The sequence below is a fragment of the Pleurodeles waltl genome, chromosome 12 (genome assembly GCF_031143425.1).
Source record: "Pleurodeles waltl isolate 20211129_DDA chromosome 12, aPleWal1.hap1.20221129, whole genome shotgun sequence".
In the NCBI taxonomy this organism is placed as follows: domain Eukaryota; kingdom Metazoa; phylum Chordata; class Amphibia; order Caudata; family Salamandridae; genus Pleurodeles; species Pleurodeles waltl.
The window spans coordinates 207228167-207247470 of record NC_090451.1 but is presented as its reverse complement, the minus strand read 5'-3'; the positions used below and the strand labels follow the sequence as shown (position 1 = coordinate 207247470).

General features: G+C 42.2%; 1 protein-coding gene across 2 annotated transcripts in view; it reads left to right on the top strand.

Moving 5' to 3' along the window:
* ANKRD11 (ankyrin repeat domain containing 11) overlaps window positions 1-19304 on the top strand; it is a 1021414-nt gene that overhangs the window by 942098 nt on the left and 60012 nt on the right. For both annotated transcript variants that reach the window (XM_069216659.1, XM_069216660.1), the window contains exon 11: window positions 16313-16411. In XM_069216659.1, the coding sequence (XP_069072760.1) occupies window positions 16313-16411 (99 nt within the window). The remainder of the gene's footprint in view (window positions 1-16312; window positions 16412-19304) is intronic.

The window sequence follows — 19304 nt, the reverse complement described above, 5'->3', positions numbered from 1 at the left end:
GAGTGCTGCTTCCCTCTGCAAGATATCTCACTATTTTTGACTTTTCTGAGCCTGTCAAGTCCTTCTTTTGACCCATTTTGCCAAAGGAAAGGAAGTTGCCTAATAATTATGCACACCTGATATAGGGTGTTGATGTCATTAGACCACACCCCTTCTCATTACAGAGATGCACATCACCTAATATGCTTAATTGGTAGTAGGCTTTCGAGCCTATACAGCTTGGAGTAAGACAACATGCATAAAGAGGATGATGTGGTCAAAATACTCATTTGCCTAATAATTCTGCACTCCCTGTATACACCTGTCGTTGGCATACATTTGTGGCATGGTGTACCAGCAAATCTGTTGATCTCCTCTTTCTGAGGTTCTTTTGTTCATTCTTTCTTTAGCTTAGCAGGGCTCTGCTTTGGGCATCCTTAAAGGGCTTTTATCGGCTATTTCGGCCTTTCTTAGGTTACCTGATCAGCCCTCACACTTTAAGTCTCCTATTGTCAATCGATTCCTTAAAGGGCTCACCCATTTATTTCCTCCCACTCCATTTATCATGCCTCTGTGGGACTTCAATCTTGTCCTTACTTAATGTGTCCTCCCTTTGAGCTGATGCCACAATTGCCATTTACCACTCCTCACTTTCAACACTGTCTATCTTGTTTCCATCACTTCTGCTTGCAGAGAAAGTAAGCTTCAAGCTCTTTCTTCCAAGCCCCCATACTTGTCTGTACACCCCGACAAAGTGGTGTTGTGCACTAAGGCTTCGTTCCTTCCCAAGGTTGTTACACCTTTTCATGTAGGGTAGTCCATCACCTTGCCCACATCCTTCTCTTGAGGAGGAGAGATTCTACCGTCTGGACCCAAAAAGAGCGTTGGCGTTCCATCTAAATTGTACTAAAGATTTCCGGGTGGACGATCAACTCTTTAGATATGTGGGTGCGAAGAAAGGGAAGGCGGTGCAAAAACGTACCATCTCTTGATGGGTACTACTTTGCATCAAGATGTGCTATGCTTTGGCCAAGAAGCTACCCCCCTGAGGGCTTGCGCGCTCATTCCACCATAGCAGCTGCTGCTTCCATTGCGTTAGCACGCAGAGTTCCTGTCCTGGACATCTGCCAGGCAGCTACGTTGGCATGCCTGCACATGTTAGCTAAACATTACTGCCTGGACAGTCGGGTCCGTTGGGATGGCTACTTTGGTTGTTCGGTCCTGCCGGACTTTCTAGTATGTTCTTGGTTCACAGCCCACCTCAGAGGATTGCATTGCTTGGGTATCTATTCTAAGTTAAGGAATCTGCAACTAGAAGTCTCTATCGGATGTACAAGTTACTTATATTTGGTAACAAAATATCTGGTAGTGGCATATTCTAGTTGCAGATTCCTCACTGGCCCACAGATCCTCCCCGTTTGCGAACTGATATCTAGGGACAGGGGTTCCCCATTCAGGTCCTCAGCTCTGGCGCACCGATCTTAGTTTTAGCGTCTCTGCGCTTTGGTGTGCCAAGTCATTAAAAAAAACTGGCGTCGCTGCACTGAGGAGGCGTCTATATACAACTCCCGACGTCATCATGGTGCCTACAACGTCAACGATGCCCACGGAGTAGACTGACACTACCTACTGACGTGCAAGGGTATTGCTCGAAGAAAAAATCTCCGGATCCAGTCTGACGTCTCGGGCGAAATTCTAATGTAAGGAATCTGCAACTAGAATGTCTCTACCAGATATTTTGTTACCTAAGGTAAGTAACTTGTACCTCTGTTCCAGGAGTCCGAATGCTCAGTGCCACATAACTACACCCTCATTGACAGGTACAGTGACAGGGTACACAAAGTATAAGAAATGTGTATTATTGGTTTTGGTTAATATTTGGTTTGGGTGACTACCCACATCAAGGACAAATCACACCCCATGTCAGGGTGAACCCTCAAAGTCTCTAAATAAACCTCAGCTCAACCATTTTTAGCTATGGCACAGAGCACGCAGGCTACCCTTAGGGCAATGTGTAAAGTATGTGTGTAGTACCACCAAACCGGAAATAAAGTCCAAATGCAAAACAAACAAACTCCCAAGCTGAATTAGAAATACAGAGTATAATGTAATAAAAACAAAATACATCAAAATGACAAATCTAATAAACTGGAGATATAATTTTAAAAATTTTAAGTAAAAAAGACAAAGCTCTGATCGTGACTGGCCAAAGACCTAGGGGCTTAGGTGCAATTTGAGGCTGAACCCACGGGAGTACAAGGTGGATTCACCAACCAGTTTTACCCTGGTCAAAGATTTCACATTCTTGCTTAGTCTTTTAAGTCCCAGTCCATAACAGGAGTAACATCTTAAGACCTCAGGGGAGGCACTTAGAGACACTTGAGGATGCAGTCCACATCTTGTTGCCACTTGTCAGTTGTCCTTCCAGAAAACGTCCGTTAGCAATTTGTGTCCCTGTAGCCACGCAGGTCAGCAAACTGACCTTTGGAGTCAACTTCTTTGTCCTGGGTACACGTGGGAGCAGGTCTTGCCCTCCAAGGCTCCTTTAAGTTCAGACAGCAGGTATTGTCCTCTTTGTATTTTTCACAGGTGAGGAAAGTATTCTGAAGTGGGTACCTAGAGATGCCACATTTATGCCTGTCACACACCAGTGGGTGGGGGTGACTGCTGTCACCTTCCTAACCAGTGGTGTAAAAGGCCCGGCCTTACCTACTTTTCCAGTAGTTCCTGTTCGCCTTACTGCAAATAGGCCCAAAATGCAATATGTCAGGGCATTTTCAAGACGCAGAGGTCTTTGGCCACACTCAGTAGTGAGAACTACTTGTGATCAGTGAAAATCAACATGCAGCCTGATGATGATAATGTAAAATAAACAAAACTTTCCCTTAAATTTAAAAGGAAAAAAGTGACCCTATGCTTATTTAAGATGAACTCTGGGCCAAGAGCCACTCTGAAGGGGGTCTGGGAGCTTGCGATCGACTGGTTGGAGACACCAGATAGTATGGTAATCATAGTGTCCACCTACATCTAACAATAAAGTTGAGGTAGCGACTGTGCCCTCAACAAACCGAGGAACAGACGTCTGGCAGGACGAAAGCAGTCTTTGGGCAACCAGACATTTGTTTTGGAATGCCCTTCTCTCCCTTTCAAGTTCACCCCAAGTGTTCTATGTAACCCCAGCAGAACTGTCGAGCAGGATTTAAGACTCAAGCAGGATTGACACTGTCAAAGCAGATGCTCACAGTCCCCAACCTGTAGCCTATTGTTTGCTACTGAGAGGCGTTTCACACTCATTCAAAGCTAATCTCTGACGGGGAGAAGCTGGAAAAGTAATTCACGTTAGCCTCCAGCAACTTCAGGCAGGGAGAATGTAACTATCCAAATGTTATTTTCCTGAATATTGATTCAAAATCTTACTTCACCTTTGAATTGTATTTTTTTTTTTTGTAAATCTTTTTATTGAGATTTTAACATATACAAACCGTGAGTTATTGGCCAGCGAGAGGTTATACAGTCACTGAAATGAGTAGCTGACCAGTTATTGACTGATCAGTTGAATAGTAGGTCTCAACAAGTCTAGTGGAGTGTAAATTAGGCCACCACCTATTTCCTCTCCCTGCCTCCCACTTGTACCTCAACACCCATCCACCCCATTGAATCCTCCCCTTCCAGTCTACAACTTCAAAAGGTGAAACAAGCCCATTAGCAGGTGTACCAAGCAGAAAGCCACAAGGTGTGTGGCTGTATTGCATTACTATTTTCAGTCCATCAAAGAATGAGCTCAGCAGCATCTACCATGCAAAACTGCAGAAAGAAGTTCAGGGAACACTCCCTTGATTCCCTCGCAATCAGAATTCCCAAGGCCCTGGATGGGGATGACGTGCAGTGACACCACACCACATATAAATGTGTGTAATTGATGCAATAAACAGTAATTAGTTCACATATTAGAGTGCCTGGCCTTTTCTTTTTGTGGCGAGGATATATAGCTATATAAATATAGATATATATATCCATCCTTCCCCTTCTGGCGATAGCCGTTGGGTAGTTATAGTTAGGGCCAACTTTTCCTATAGACAAAGATATCTTGTTTTGTGAATAGCTTTGGTGCCATTTGATGAATGTAACAAAATTTTCAAAACTAGTTTGCTTCTCACTTTACTTGCTTTGTGGAAGTTTCGGGGTGATTCGTCAAGCGAGGGCAGAGAAAGAGTGGGGTTCCCAAAACACTTTCCCCATGCAGTATTCATGGAGATTGTGCAGTTTTTAGACACTGCTACAGCCCCAACTGCTGAATGGAATTGCACCAAATTTGACAGAAACCTAGATCTTGGTCCAGAAAGAGCTGGTTTTGTAATTTGGTGTAAATCTGTAGATTTGAAGTTATTAAAGGGAAAAAAAATACAGAAATATAGGGACTTGGATCTGCCGGTTACTACGTGCGATCCGCTGATCCAAACCCCAGAGCGGGCCAATTGGCTGGCCCTGACCTGAAATGAAAGTTGTGGCTGCCTTTTTGTTTCTCGACTGGGCCCTAGGGAGAAATTATAAATAAAAAGAAATTACATAAAGGGTCTGGATAGAGGTATCCTGACTCCATAGTTAACATGAAGGGGTCTCTGAGGGACTCCTTATGGGCAGATATAGTTATACTTATATTTATACTTAACTGAAGAAACTATAACTTGTGCCGTTAAGTAACTTTAAGCCACAAGTTATAGTTCCTTAACATAAGTATAACTGCTGAATCTCTGTAACCCGTTGTTTTTTACAGTAATATAGATATACATCTCCATTTTGTCTCATAAGCTTGGTGAGTACCATTCATGTTACTAATCAAATGTTCCATCACTAGTAGTAGTAGTACAAACTTTATTCGACTTTCAACAAGTCATAAAAGTATCAAATAAAACATCTATATATAGAAGCACAATAAATAGAGTAAAATAATAAAAGAATAAATAGCAAAGATAAAAATGCATATCATTAATTTGTCCATTCACAGATATTTAAATAGCCTAGTTAGGTTTGGACCAATACACCCATAGACTTTCTTGCAGTTAATACAGAGCATTAAACATTTGCCAAAATTCCACACATTTCGATAGAGGATAAAACCTGTAAGCTAATATACGCACTACGGCACTGACGCAAGTTGATCAATCTTAAAAGAGGCACTAAAAGACGCTTTCTTAGTCATAAAATTTACAAAAGAGGACCACGTGCATCGTAGTTTGGGATGCCTTTGCGTCACAGGGACATACCCTTAAAGTTGTGCTCCAGTCAGAAGGGTTTACCACATTTACCAAATAAGGCTGCATGCCCTCCGTAGACAGGATTAATTGGTTAGACATAACACTAAACTTTTTTGATTCTACTTCCCATCGCTGTTCTTCTAGATGCTTCAGTGTCAAGGTCCTCAATTCTTTCCTAGTTATTTTTTTCCGATGCTTCTAGGTTTGTATAATATTCTTTGCTACCCATGTTTCCAAAAAAGGTAATAATATATCTCAAACAAGGAACTCTTAACGAGTATGTTGACGCCATACAATCAGATAAAATAGCCTTATTTAGTCCAGTGTGCTCAGAGGTCCAAACTTTGTGCCATAATAATACTGGCTGTATCTTTATCAAGTCAGCTAAAAAAGGAGAGCCCTAATTCCGCGTGGCTAATAAACGACAATGTGCCGTTTGGTACCATTAACAAGTATCTGAGAAAATCATTTTCCACCGTCTGAATCAGGTTACAATTGGTATACCCCCAAATACCTGATCCATACATGGCAGCCGAGATACACTTGGCTCTATAGATTTTTACCATATTCGGCGAGGTAATCCCCCCCCTAGCCTTTTTGAAAACAAATTCAGAGCCGCCGTTGTTCTAATGATCTGATCTTTTTTTGTTTTCACAGTGTGCCCAGGAACCATGTTTATCAAACATTATGCCCAGATAGGAGAATGTTCCCCTCGTGGATAGTAGTATTATAGGTCTTGCCCAGTTTCCTACTGCAATTCATTATAAAGGTTTTAGAACGGTTAACGGTAAGTCCCAAGTCTGTCATAAAAATTATGCAAGTGGTTAAAAGTTTTTGGAGGGCTAGTGGTGTCCTGGCCATAAGTACTGCATCATCTGCATAGAGTAGCGCCGAGACAGCACGATTACCTATTTGGGGAAGATCTTTACATTTGCTTATCAGGTCACGTTCTAGATTATTTATGTATAATGAGAACAAGAGTGGGGCGAGTACGCAGCATTGGCGCACCCCTCTGTGTATGCCAAAAGGCCTGGTACATTCCCCTCTTATCCCATACCTTACTCTTGCTCTACACCCTGTATACAGGTCCCATATAAACTGGATTATTGTTGATTCTACCCCCATACTGCTTAAAATGTCCCATAGCTTCTCATGTAATACGTAGTCAAATGCTGAGGATAAGTCTATAAAAGCCAAATGCAAATTACCCTCTCTAATCCTTGTGTACTTCCCAATTATAATACTTACATTCAGGCCCTGTTCCACCGTACTCATTCCTGTACGGAAACCATACTGTACTGGAGATAAAATATTATTTTCTTCCGCCCATATTTGAAGTCTATTCAAGATTATTATCCCCGCTAGTTTAGCTGATCTATCAAATAGGGAGATTGGCCTATAACCAGCTGGGTTGAGGCGATCGCCTTTTTTATATATAGGGACAATAATAGAATCTCGCCACGTTGATGGGGGGGGCCTTGTATGCAGAAAGCCCTCAATACCTGCGTCATTAAGGGTCCCCATAGTTGCGTATTTGTCATATATAAATCTATTGGGACCGCGGCAGCGCCCGGCGCTTTCCCCGCTTTGCTTGAATTTATGGCTTACACTACCTCCTCTCGACTAAACTGGGGTGTTAGTCAGACGTGGGCCTCCCTGGGCCCTTTAGGGAATCCGTTGACTCCATCAGTGGGCTTGCGGTATATCTTAGAAAAATATGCAATCCAATCCTATTCCGAAATTGCAATTTCCATTCTAGGGATATCTCTATCCACTAGAACAGGAGTATTTATTGTTTTCCAGAAGAGTATATTGTCCTTCGTAAGGCTAGTTTTGTATAAATTTTCCCACAAATTTCCTCTCAGGGTGGATTTCCTTTTTTTTATGGCTGTCTTCTATTCCTGTCTACACGTACGTATTTCTATCGGGCGTCTTGTTGGGGCACTTAAAGCCTTTTTTAGTCTTGTGTGCTTTTGTGCAGTCGTGGTCAAACCAACCCATTTCCCTTTTCTGTCCTGCCTTTCCCGTCCTAATAGTGAGGGCTTCTTTCACGCCTTGCGTAATCTGCAAGAAGGCACTTAAACATTTACCTGGATCTATGTCCTCACTAAGACAATCTACAAAGGCTTGATTATTGTCATGTATTAACTGCTTCAATAGAGCCTTTGAATCTGTCTGGGACCATCGCAATGTGTATCCATTGCGCGGAGCTAATTCGATGTCATTTGCCAACGTGACCTTATCAACTTTAGCCAGTGTAGAAGGAGTTAGTGGGAATTTCAGGCTCTGAGGGAAGTGGTCACTTATTGCAATATCGTGAAGTATATAATTAGTGAGATAATATGCAAAATGGGTTGACATTAAAACATAATCGATCACCGTATCAGCACCCCTTCCATTAAAAGTTGGTTTAAACTGTGGTTCTTCAGAATATAGTTTGTTTACAAAAGACAGGTTATATTTTTGAGCCATTAAGTTCATCGCATCTCCTTGAATATTATGTGAGAAGTGAGGCCTTCGGCCAATGTCTTCAGTATTCCAGCTGCATACCTTCTCCGAGAGTTCTTTGCAAAGATGGACATTAAAATCACCACCCCATATGATAAGTCTCACGTCTTTTATTTCCACATATTTTCTCTAAGTCCTCTCCCATCTCCATTAAAATATAGGGGACTTCTCCTGGTGGTGCTTTATTGTAAAAATTAATAACCACTAGCTGAGTCTTCTGGTCCAAGTTGCTCTATCATTTGGTAGTGCAATCTCGTAATTTGCATTTTTAGATTCTGTAACCACAACCTAATGGAAATGTATTTGCATAAGCCTCCTTTTGGCCTGCCATGTTTAGTCTGCACAGCTGGTGTGTGGAATGTCTTATAACCATTTATGTGAACAGGATTTAATAGCCAGGTCTCCTGGAGGCATAAGCATGAGAAATCTTCTATAAAATTCACCCAAAGCTCATTACTAATCTTGTTAGTTAAGCCTGCCACGTTCCAATAAAGTAGGGCTATTTCCGATTTCTGTTTAGTTTGGCAGTACGCATTATTTGTGATTGGGGGAGGTATGCCACCATCTATTGTGTGAATTACTATCAAGGGGGGATCTCTCTGATTTAAGTGGGTCCCTGCTATATTTCTTTCAGGTGCCACTTCATAAGATGTATCTTCCTTATTCATGCTGAGCCCTTCTATATTTACTTCCGTGACCGTTTCATGGAAAAAAATCTTCCTTATTCCTGCTGAGTCAATCTAGACCTTCTAAAGTTGTAAGAGTTTGGAATCTATTACAGGAAAAAAATGGGGTCTGGACTGATTATAGGTATTTTACTTACTGATTGTGGATTCTTAAAATTATGCCCCACAGGTCTTTGATAAAAAAAAAATCCACGGGTAATAGAGAGATTCCTTGACGGGTAGTTGCCTAACTCCTAATTCACGGATGATTCTGTCCACTAAGTCTGGGGATTTAAATGAAAGAACCACGCAGTCTCCTTCCAATACTTTCTTACTGCTTCCTATCCACTTAACTCTTCTAACCATTTTTATGTCATCAAAGAGGAGCCCCACCATTCCGGAGCCCAAGCGTGTTCCTATCCAATTGAGAGCCTTATTCCTCAAAGCCGACCATGATTCCCGCTGTTGGTCACCTACAGATGGAACATTAGCCAGGACCACTACATATGGAGTTGCCTCCGGAGGAAGATGTAAAAGGTCGCTTGGGGTATATATAGGCTTCAAGGGTCTTATTCCGCTATGTTGACTCCCTCCTAAATTTAACTGGGGCTGATTTATCCTGGCCATAGGTTGAGTATTATTCACTGTCCTGATTGGTTTATGGCTAATATTTGATACTATTGGAAGTGATTGTCATTTGGTCAGAGGCTTTGAGGTCAGATGTAAATCATCTACCCTGTCTTGCGTGGTGGGTTGTGCATTACACTCAAAATTTGGAATCGACAGTGGTATACTAAAATCTTTCTTCACATAATGTGAATCCTCAGATTGTAGAGACTTTATGATTCCTAAGCCTGCCTCAAGATTACTCTCCACCACTTTTAAGCGCTCTGTGGAGGAGTCCAGTGAAGCCCTGATTATGAATTAGTAAATACTTTGAAATCATCAAAGGTTTGCAAGGAGGGTTTGAGTCGTGTTGACTGAATTACTTGAAGTTTTCTTTCGAGATGGTTTCTTTAATGGCCGTCTACTGAGGGTAGATACTGAATCTTTCTTTGACAATTTTTTGGGGGTGTTATCTACCGTCCCTACCGCTGGTTTCCTTGGGCGCTTAGCTGCAGGGGAAGGATCATCCGGGGTGTAAATTAAATCAGAGATGTTTTGAATACATCCATTTGTATGCCTTACTTCTATATTCACAGCCCCATGATCGCTATGATTAGAATCATCAGGCGTCCCAGTGTACTTTGGTGATTGAAAAATATGTTCTTTAGGTGTCAGCAGTTTTCCTTCTACATTAGCAATTTGTTTATCTATCACCCCCATCGCCCCTGAAATATATTTTAATATAGATGTACTATCTTTTAAATTTGGGGGGTGATTCAATGTTGAATGCTTTCTTTTGCCCATATTTTATATAGTATCAGACTTATTCCAATGTAGAAAGTAAAACTGAACAGGGAATACCAATTAAATTAGCTTACCAACCCCGAGAAAACACTACCCCAATTGGATAACTTAACCAGGGAGTTAGAGTACACAGTCACAGTCAATAATCAATGGTTATCAGTCTACTCAAAGAGTGAGATCAGATTTCATATAAAAGAATGTTCTCACTTGTATATCCAGCGTACAAGGGGCTCCTAAAGTGCTCCTGGGGCTTGGTATTCTGCCACGAGCTAGGACAGGCAAAGATGAACTGAAGCGTTTTTTAGTACACCATCATCTAGCCCAGAATAACTGCGGCTTCTCTTTCTCCTCCTCGTAGGATCCTCTGTTCAATTAGCGTTGTTATAAAGATCTGTCTCAAGGGCCCCCCAAGAAAAATGAAAGAGGGGGGCCCAGCCTCTTCCTGTCGATGACGGGTGAAGGACGGGTCTGCCCTTGGCCCGGGCTTCGCCCCCGCGCGTCTCGCAAGGCAGGAGCGCTTCCGGATGTTTAAAAGGGCCTCACCTCCGCCCCCGGCAGCAACAACAAATCAGCTCGACCCATTAAGCGGGCGTGCTCCACAGTTTTCAAAAGGGCTCCTCTCTGCCCCGGCAGCACGAACCAGCGCGTCCCACGAGGCGGGAGCGCTTCCGGATGTTTAAAGGGGCCCCTCCTCCGCCCCCGGCAGGAACAACAAATCAGCGCGACCCGCGAAGCGGGCGCGCTGCAGAGTTTTCAAAAGGGCTCCTCCCTGCCCCAGCAGCACAAACCAGCGCGTCCCCTCACTAAAATAGAATACTGTCTGTGATGCCACTGAGTCAGTGAAGGGCAGGCTGTGCACTTCATTTGAAAGTGGTGGTCAATTTAGTGGCTCCCAGGCATTGTAGTATCATGTGCCACTCTTGTTTCCACAGTGCTTGCAAGTCAGTTGGTTTTAAGCCCAACATCACTTCTGGTGTAAAGGGCATGGCAAATCCCATAATGCTTGTAAGCATTTAATCCACCTGTTCCCAGAACGGCTGCACCTTAACAGGACAGGCTCACCAGATAGCCAGGCCTCTCCCAGCACTGCACAGCCTCTCCAGCATCTAGGGGACACGGTGTGGTATATGCGATGAAGTTAGGAAGAAGTACACATGCCACATGAACCAGATTTTGTGATGAGCTGAAGATCAATGAAAGTCCCTTCCCAGCCATTCCCAATGCTTGTGTGTTCTGTTTCCCCAGGACCTGTTCCCATTCATTGTTATGCTTCAATGCACATGTAGGTCCTGTGCTTGTAAATACTAGAAATTGTACCTCTGGTGCCCATGAGCTTGAGCAGTAGTTTCTCAGGGGGGTTTAATCCCTAGTGGCTGCATAGCAAATGACAGGGTTTGTGATACAATGCTAAATCAGAAATCGTGGAGGCAATCTGACTCAAAGGTCAAAGTCTACCTTAAAATGCTAAAAGGACGTAGCGGTTGTTTTATAAAATCTATCTGAAACCATCTGCCACCCACATATCTTCGAGTTTCAAAAACCCCTGCCCTCCAAAGCAGCAGTAAAAGCAGGAATAATACAAAGCAGTCCGGAGGGAGATAAAAATTGGATTTTTAATAGCTATTATTTTTTTGTTTTTTTTGTTTAGATGCTCCCATTCCCGAAATACAGTATTAGTGTTTTAATCTGTATTCTAGTTTTCTACATAAATGAGCTAAGCCTTCCTCAGTGCAAATAGCTTTTGAGTGCTAGTCACTGTAATGACATATTAACATAAAATTTGTATTTCTTTTAAATATCATTGTAGGCTGCAAGGTCTACATAGGGGTGACATTAATATTTAAAAAGAGGTTTTGACTTATCAAAAGGGTTTATTTTTGACAGGTCAAATTTCAGTTTTTACACTACTAAGGTGGTAGGCCAGAAGCCCTGGTTGCACTGAAACTGTAGTAGATAGCACAGTAGATCCTTCGGACCACTAGTGGTGTTCAACTTTAAAACCTGTGGTACACTTTGTACCATTTACCAGTAATTTATAGGCAAGTTAAGTATGCACACCCTCTATTACTGGTTAGCAGGGATAAAATGCACAGAGCTCTGAGTCCAGAAAAATATTCGCTCCACCAAAAGGCCCAAACATCGAGAATGACAATGCAGAAAAGGTGGATTTCCTACAAGCAACAGCTGCACTTCATAAACGTCGCACTCCCCAACATTTCACAGGAAAGTGTGGGACCTCTTATTGGTTATTTCCAGTACCATCTACAAGATCATAACATACTGCAGCCACCTAATCACAGTTTCCTTTGAAAACGTCTTACTTCTGTCCAATCTATCTGATCTCCAGTAACCAAGTCATTGCAGGTAACTTCATTGTCTGGTTGTCTCACTAGCCTGTCCGGTCTACCAAAGAATTTGTAGATTTGTGCAAGAGACTTTACCAAGAAATATTACAAGCCCTTTTTACACCTAAGTCATTTGATTCACCACATGACCATTGTGTTCACATTCCATGCCCACACATCAGATAAAGAAAACCCAAAACAGATCCACGTTCTTTTAATCCAACAGGAAACTGGACTCTATAAGGCAATTCGATCAGAAAAGCTTTGCTCAATCAGCATCACCTCCTCTTCCAGACTGCTTGTGGATTTTATATTCAGAGCCAATATAATTGTCTGTTTCACTCCAGTGAAGGAAATACAAAGCCTTGGTTCTCTGAGTCCCTTAAATATGGCAAAACTGAATTCCCTGCCAGTCCTCTCATTTAAGTTCTATACTAAAGGGACGTCCTAAGCGGTCAATGGTGGTCTTCAACTCCAATGGGGAGGACTCAAATTTATCTGCAAATCTCCTTCAAAACAAACAAAAATCAGCCCTGCAAATTTCTTTAATGAGACTTAATAACTGGAACTTAGGTGTCATCTGAGAGAGAAACTAAACCTCAACAAACAGGTCCACATCCTAACATTTAAACCTACTCAAAACAGCCTGCTCCTTATTACACCTGAAGGTCACATCATGGTGATTGGTGCTCCAGTAAGCCTTTGCCTTGACTCTGGCTCCATCCTTGTCAATGGCCTGAATTGCTACAAAATAAATAGCTTGAAGTACAAAACACTGTAATGCACCTCATGCGCCTATGAAAGCACCAGCCTTTCACATTACATTGCAAACCGTCTCTAGTGGCTCAGTGCAGATCCAGACCATTTTTCTTCAACTACAGATACTTCTGCTATAGGCACTGGAAATTCTTTTCAAGTAACAGATGTTTTCCACTTTCAGAAAACATTGACCTGCTAGAACGTGTTTCTGTCCCCTTCAGTTTTTTTAATTGACCACCTTCCTCCATTCACTGCTCTATATACCATTTGTCCTGCTAACAGACCTTAAGCAAGTGTGGCTTGTGCCAGTTGCAGTTCTTGGAACTCCCTTGTACTCGTGGTGCCTGAATACACCTGGCCGCCATTGGTGCACTAAGACTCAGCTTTAGGTTGTGTCAGTAGGCCATTTTTAAATTTGTACAGAATATATTGCCTTGAAATAGAAGAGATTCAACTCCGTCTACCCTTGTGACTGGCTTTCAGACTAGGTGTTATGGTTTTCTTGGGCTTTTTTCCGAAGTTCAGGAAGGAGTTTTGAGAATCTGTCATTGGTATTCAGTCATTCTTTGGCCCATGGATACAGCAAGATAGAAATATGCAGAATATCAGCTACAGATCTAAAAGCAACAAGTTGATTTAAACTCAGAAAAGGTATTACTGCTCACTGTGGGATACACCTCTAGTAGAAGATGGGCATAACTTCCTTGAAGTAGTCAATGAAAAGAAGCAAGTCTTAGATCAGCAGCACTGCAGAGGATGTTGCTGACTAATCAGCCTATGGTTATTGCCATGACTGTTGTCTGAGGTGTGTCTCTTAGATGAAGGCTAATGGGCCAGGGACCAGACACGCAGCAAAAACCTCATTGGCCTACCTTTCTCTGGTTCTTCTGTTTCTATTCACACACTGATGATGGGATGCATAAAATAAAAGTTGGGATGGATAATCTAAGGGCAACTGGGCTTATGAAAAAGATTATCGGCCCTAGTTACAGTCACGCTGATAAAAATACAGATGAGTTCAACATTGTTACTAGTAACCAGATATGTAGATGCAAAACCTAGAGGGTCATTACCATCAGCACTCCCAGACTAGGCAAAGACAGTTGAGAGATAATAATGGGTTTGGAAATCTTAATTGTGAATGTCCTTTGGTTAGACGAAGAGAGGTGGATTCATAGTGCAACCAGATTGACAATGGTGGCTTTTCTTTCTTAGATGGAGCGGAATCATGTAATAGTAACTGATGGGCAAAACCACTGCCCTCTGTTATATGAATAAATGTAGTGTAGTAAAGTGGATTCCTTGAACCTGGGCAGAGAAGTTGTGATGTGTGGAATTGGGCTTAAAAGGCCAAGGCCCAGGCCCAAGGTACACAGTTACTGGATTTTATGTACTTTGGAGTTTCAAAAGGAAAACACGTTTTGCTACAGCGTCCCATTTGACTTCTTGGGATGAGTAAATAGAGCTGAGTAATGTATTTTAAATTTGTTTCTGATTTCACTAATGCTCTCAGAATTTGTGAGATTTGCCTGAATTTCAGTTTAAGGTACACCTTGTGGCCACAGTGTGTTTAAAAAAAAAAAAAAATGAACCAAAAAAAAAACATTTGAGTGATGAGTCTTGCGTAGTATCTGCCCCTATGGACTTGCCAAATTAGAGGACGACTAGTACAGAATCTTTGTATTGTTAATGCAAAGTCTATTCTAGATGCAGGTGATGTACAGTTTTTCTCTTGGGCATCCAACTAGATGCTGATCGTGAGTGCACAGTGCCCCAAAAGGTGACCTCCATTTTGAATTCTTTTTGTGCTGGTGGATTTCAGAGGTGTGTGGAGAGAGCTACGCTGGGAGAAGTGTGTGGCGAGGGCTCTAAGGAAAAAGACAAAAGTTGTAGGTGAATGTCAGAGATGACATCAAGAGGTATTTCGGTCTGGTGGCTGATAATTGACACAAAATCGAGGATTCAACCTTTTTAAGTGGTCTTCAATAGGGTTGGCAAATGTATTTCAGGAAAGTTGCTGTCTTACTGCCTCATCACTATTTTGTAGTACGGGAACATTGTTCAAGTTGACCCAACTACAACTGAAAGTTTTACGTAAATAGGTAACGTTTGCGTGCACTGTCTCCATTTAGGCCTTAAAAAGGACGATTGTTCAGATTTGTTTGCTTTTTAAGCTTAGGTCCTTTTGGCTGCTAGACAAACGTAGACATGTCAGCAAAGATAGAACCTGAGAGACAGAAAAGGATGGTTCAATCTTTGGAGGAGGTATTCTGTTATCACATGGAGGCACGAGAAACACAAGAAAACAGTGGACCTCAAGCCTACAGTACTATTTTAAAAAAAATAAAAAAATAAGTGTCTTCTGCCCAAGTTAACCAAGTCAGCGCCTAAGGTTTTGAAACTGTAAGCTTGGACTAATAAAGAAAAGTTGCATAGAGACAAACTATTAACGCTGAAAAAAGCATTAGTTGGTCCAAAGGCAAGGGCACTGAAAAGGAACTTCCAAAAGGTGTTCTCACTGTTGTCTATAAAACTCTAACAGAGAAGAGGGAATTTCGATTTTGAAAGATAAACAAGATATCTTCAACTGAGGAGTCTAGAAAGTCTTTCTACTTCGTTAATGCATAAAAAAGTGGAGCCCTAATTCTGAGATGATTCTAACTTCAAAGTTTTGTGGTTATGAGGATCCTACTGCTCAGGCACCAGGGACGAACTTTAGCCCCACTTCAAAGAACTCCTGTATTAGTACTGCCCTCCTCTTCCTTCATTGTATCATTGAAGTGCTGAGGTGGTTGACCTTAGGTCAAGTCAGGGGCACAGAATTTGAATACATGTAGACCAGACCCACACAGGTCATGCAAGAGCAGCATCAAAGAGTTTGCATAGACTTTTTCACTATGGTGACAACCTCTCCACTGACTGTGCCCACCTGCTAACTTCATGCCCTTATATCTTGATATGTATATTTGAGTAATATCCAGCAGTGGGTTGTGATTAAAGTAGTTTCTCTTAAAAGAAAAAACATTGGCCAAGTATTCACAATTGCCTGATATTATGTTGGTCGGAGTCTGACATCCAGCCATTCACCATCCACGCCTCACCACCTCCTTCTAGAAAACCTTGGATAGATGTATGCTGCTTCGTTGAGGATCAAATGCTAATAAAAGGTTGTTCTTGGGTATTCAGTCCAATAGCTGGATGGACCTTTGACAACCAAGGTAAAGACTCTAGTTGTCCTGATTAAAGCCCAATAATCACACATTGCTTTTGCACTCCAGGGCCAGTTCGTATAACACCTTTGACATTGTTTGGCCCGCACAGGTCACTGATGTTTGAGAAAGTTGATTTACATAAGTGTAGTGATAATTCCAATTCTATATTCCATTTGCAGATTGCCCCACCCCCTTCGCTGTGTGAACCACTGAAGGAACTCTTCCGTCAGCAGGAGGCAGTAAGGGGAAAGCTACGTCTCCAGCATAGCATTGAGCGGGTAAGGATTTTTTAGGATTGCAATGAACATTCATTTCGTTTTTGGATTACTTTCCAAGGGTTTATCAGATAATTAATGACATTGATCAGAACACTAAAATAAAAAAACTAACTTATTTCAATAAATATTGTATGTGAGTAAGAAACCAACTTTTGAGGAGTGTTGTAAGTCAGCAAATTGCTTTCAGAATTTGCCTGAGGTGTGGCTAATATTTTTGTCTGCTCAGGTTTAGAAGTATATTGTAGTCCTACTGGTGTTTCAGCAAAAACTTGAAAAGTTTAATGTTTTGATGCAGCTTTTTTTAAAGTATTGTTATTGAATTGTGTTTTTATGAAAAATGGTACAGAACAAAGCAAAATGGGTGTCCTTCAGTTTAGGGGAACTTGACACTTATTCACAAGACATAGAGGTCTCTACCACCTTGCTGAGATTCCAGAAACGATTATTCTTGACCCAAATTATTTGCTGATTAGCTAGATGAGGAAAAATATATGAGTAGGGATCCCCGGTTTTTCTTTTCGGGGTATGTCCACTGTTGAATTTATTCTGTGCCATTTATCCACTTTTATAAGATTTTTTTTTTTTAGGGTCCAGCTTTAGAAGGTCAATGTTTGCCTGCTAAGAAGACTAGTTTTTCTTCGTCCGTAATTATCTACATAGATACCACAGGACGTGATGTGTGGCAGCCTTTTTTCCAGCTGTTCTTGGTGCCTTTTTTATACTTGTTATTGCCTCTTCTAGTGCTTCATCCCTAAGCTCTTCATTTTAACTTCATTCTGCAATACCAAGTTGTTTGTCAAATTTGTCCTTGTGACGAAAGATGGACTTCTCAGTCTTAGCTAATGGGGTCTCTTGAGATGGAAAAAACGCAAGTGGATTGCTCATTTGAGTTTAATGTGGTTGCCAATGGAGCAGTGAAAGTAGTTATTGGCTAGCATCTTACAGCTGAATCAAGGCAAAACTTGACTACTGTTCCTAGGAATAACCATACACATTAAAAACCACATTGTCTACCAAGATCCCAGCTTTGCTCAATTACACCCTTGTCTGCCTCATTCTGTTTGTTTCTGGATCATATTTCCCAAGCACTGATACTTAACCCACAGGTGAAACTTTATCAAATCAGCATTTTAGCATCTGAAAAGGGAAAATGCAAAACACCAACCGCTTGTGACCCCATTACTAGTTGACCAGAGTTGCATTCTTATGTGCTATATAAATGGCCTCCACTTACTAAAATGTTAAAAGGAGATGCTAGTGAAAGATCCTTCTCTGGGAAACTAAAACCACAGACATAGGTGGTATGTGTTGCACACAGTTACGGTTAACAGCTATGGAAAATGAGCCTAAATGGGCTGTCAGTGCATAACATGTGCTGGAGTGAAGGGCAGTATCATTAGCACTCCTTTACTTTGATACCTTGAAAGAAAACGAAGAAAATCTGGAAGAGGCAGTAGCAAAGTGACTAGCTGGAGGTTGCAGAGGGACCTGCAGCAAGGTCATAGAATAAGCAAAAAAACATTATGCTGTGAACTTATTGTCGTGGTGGGGCACATCCCAGCTGCAGTAGTCAAGATTTTCAGGGAATATATTATCCATGAATATTTAAAGGCTTATGAATGGAAGAAATACTAGCCTCCGTTTTTCAAATTAAAATATTTTAGAAACAACTTGAGTTTGCCCAATAGGCATGTCTGATATAGACTTCTAGTTGCAGATTACTTACCTTAGAATTTCCCCCAGGCGTCACACTGGATCCTGAGATTTTTATTCAAGCAGTACCCCTCGTGTCGTCAGTTGGCATCAGTCGACTCCACAGGCGTCGTTGGTGTTGTGGTCGCCGTGATGACGTTGCGGTTGTATATGTGTACCACCCCAGCACACTGCCATCAGTTCTTTTCTTTACACACCAGCCCACACGCAGATCTGGAAAAGAGCTACCCATAGTCATTTTTTGACTAACTGCAACACTTTTGTTGAACACTTCTTTGACGAATTTTGGGTGTATTGAGGGATGTACTGGAAGACCGGTTTTAAACCCTAAGACTCCCATCACCGAAGGATGTCAGTGATGGATCCACATCTCGTCTGCCTTTGGTGTCTGGAGCTTGACCACGACCTGCAGTCGTGCTCGGAATGTTGAGCCATGAACTCAAAGGCTTTGAGGGAGCAGTCACTGAAGGTCATGGCGACCTGGCCCTCGACTCCGGTTGTGGAGTTATAATTACTCCTCTTCGTCCAAGTCATCAGGAAAATCGGGTCACTGGGAGACCACCTTTCAGGGATTGCTGTGACATCACCTGCCTTACCTTGTCACTCAGATGCTCCCAGGGGCCTCTGCCTACCTTGGATTCAAGATAGCAGAATCAAGTGGTCACATGATAGAGCTCTGGGCGCCAACCCTAGGGGTGATGATGGACAGGGGAGTGGTCACTCTACTTTCCATTGTCCAGTTTCACTTCAGAGCAGGGGCTGGGAGTCCCTGGACTGGTGCAAACCAATTTATGCAAGGAGGGCACCAAATCTGCCCTTCAAAGCATACCAGTGGCTTGGGGAGGCTACCCCTCACAAGCCATGTAACACCTATTTACAGAGGGAGCAGGTGTTGCCTCCCTCTCGCAAAGACAGACCCTTGTTCTGCCTTCCTGAGCTTGAGCTGGTCAAGCAGCAGAAGGGCAGAAGCCTGTCTGTAGGATGGCAGCAGCCCTAGGCTGCCTGGGAAAACCCTGCAAACTGGTAGGAGCAAATCTGGTGGTTCTTAAGGAGCCCCCAGAGTGCATGGAATCATACCGCCAATACTGGAAACAGTATTGGGGTATGATTCAAACATGTTTGTTACCAAACATGCGCAGGTTCAGAGTTCCTATTATGTAGCTGGACATAGATAGTGACC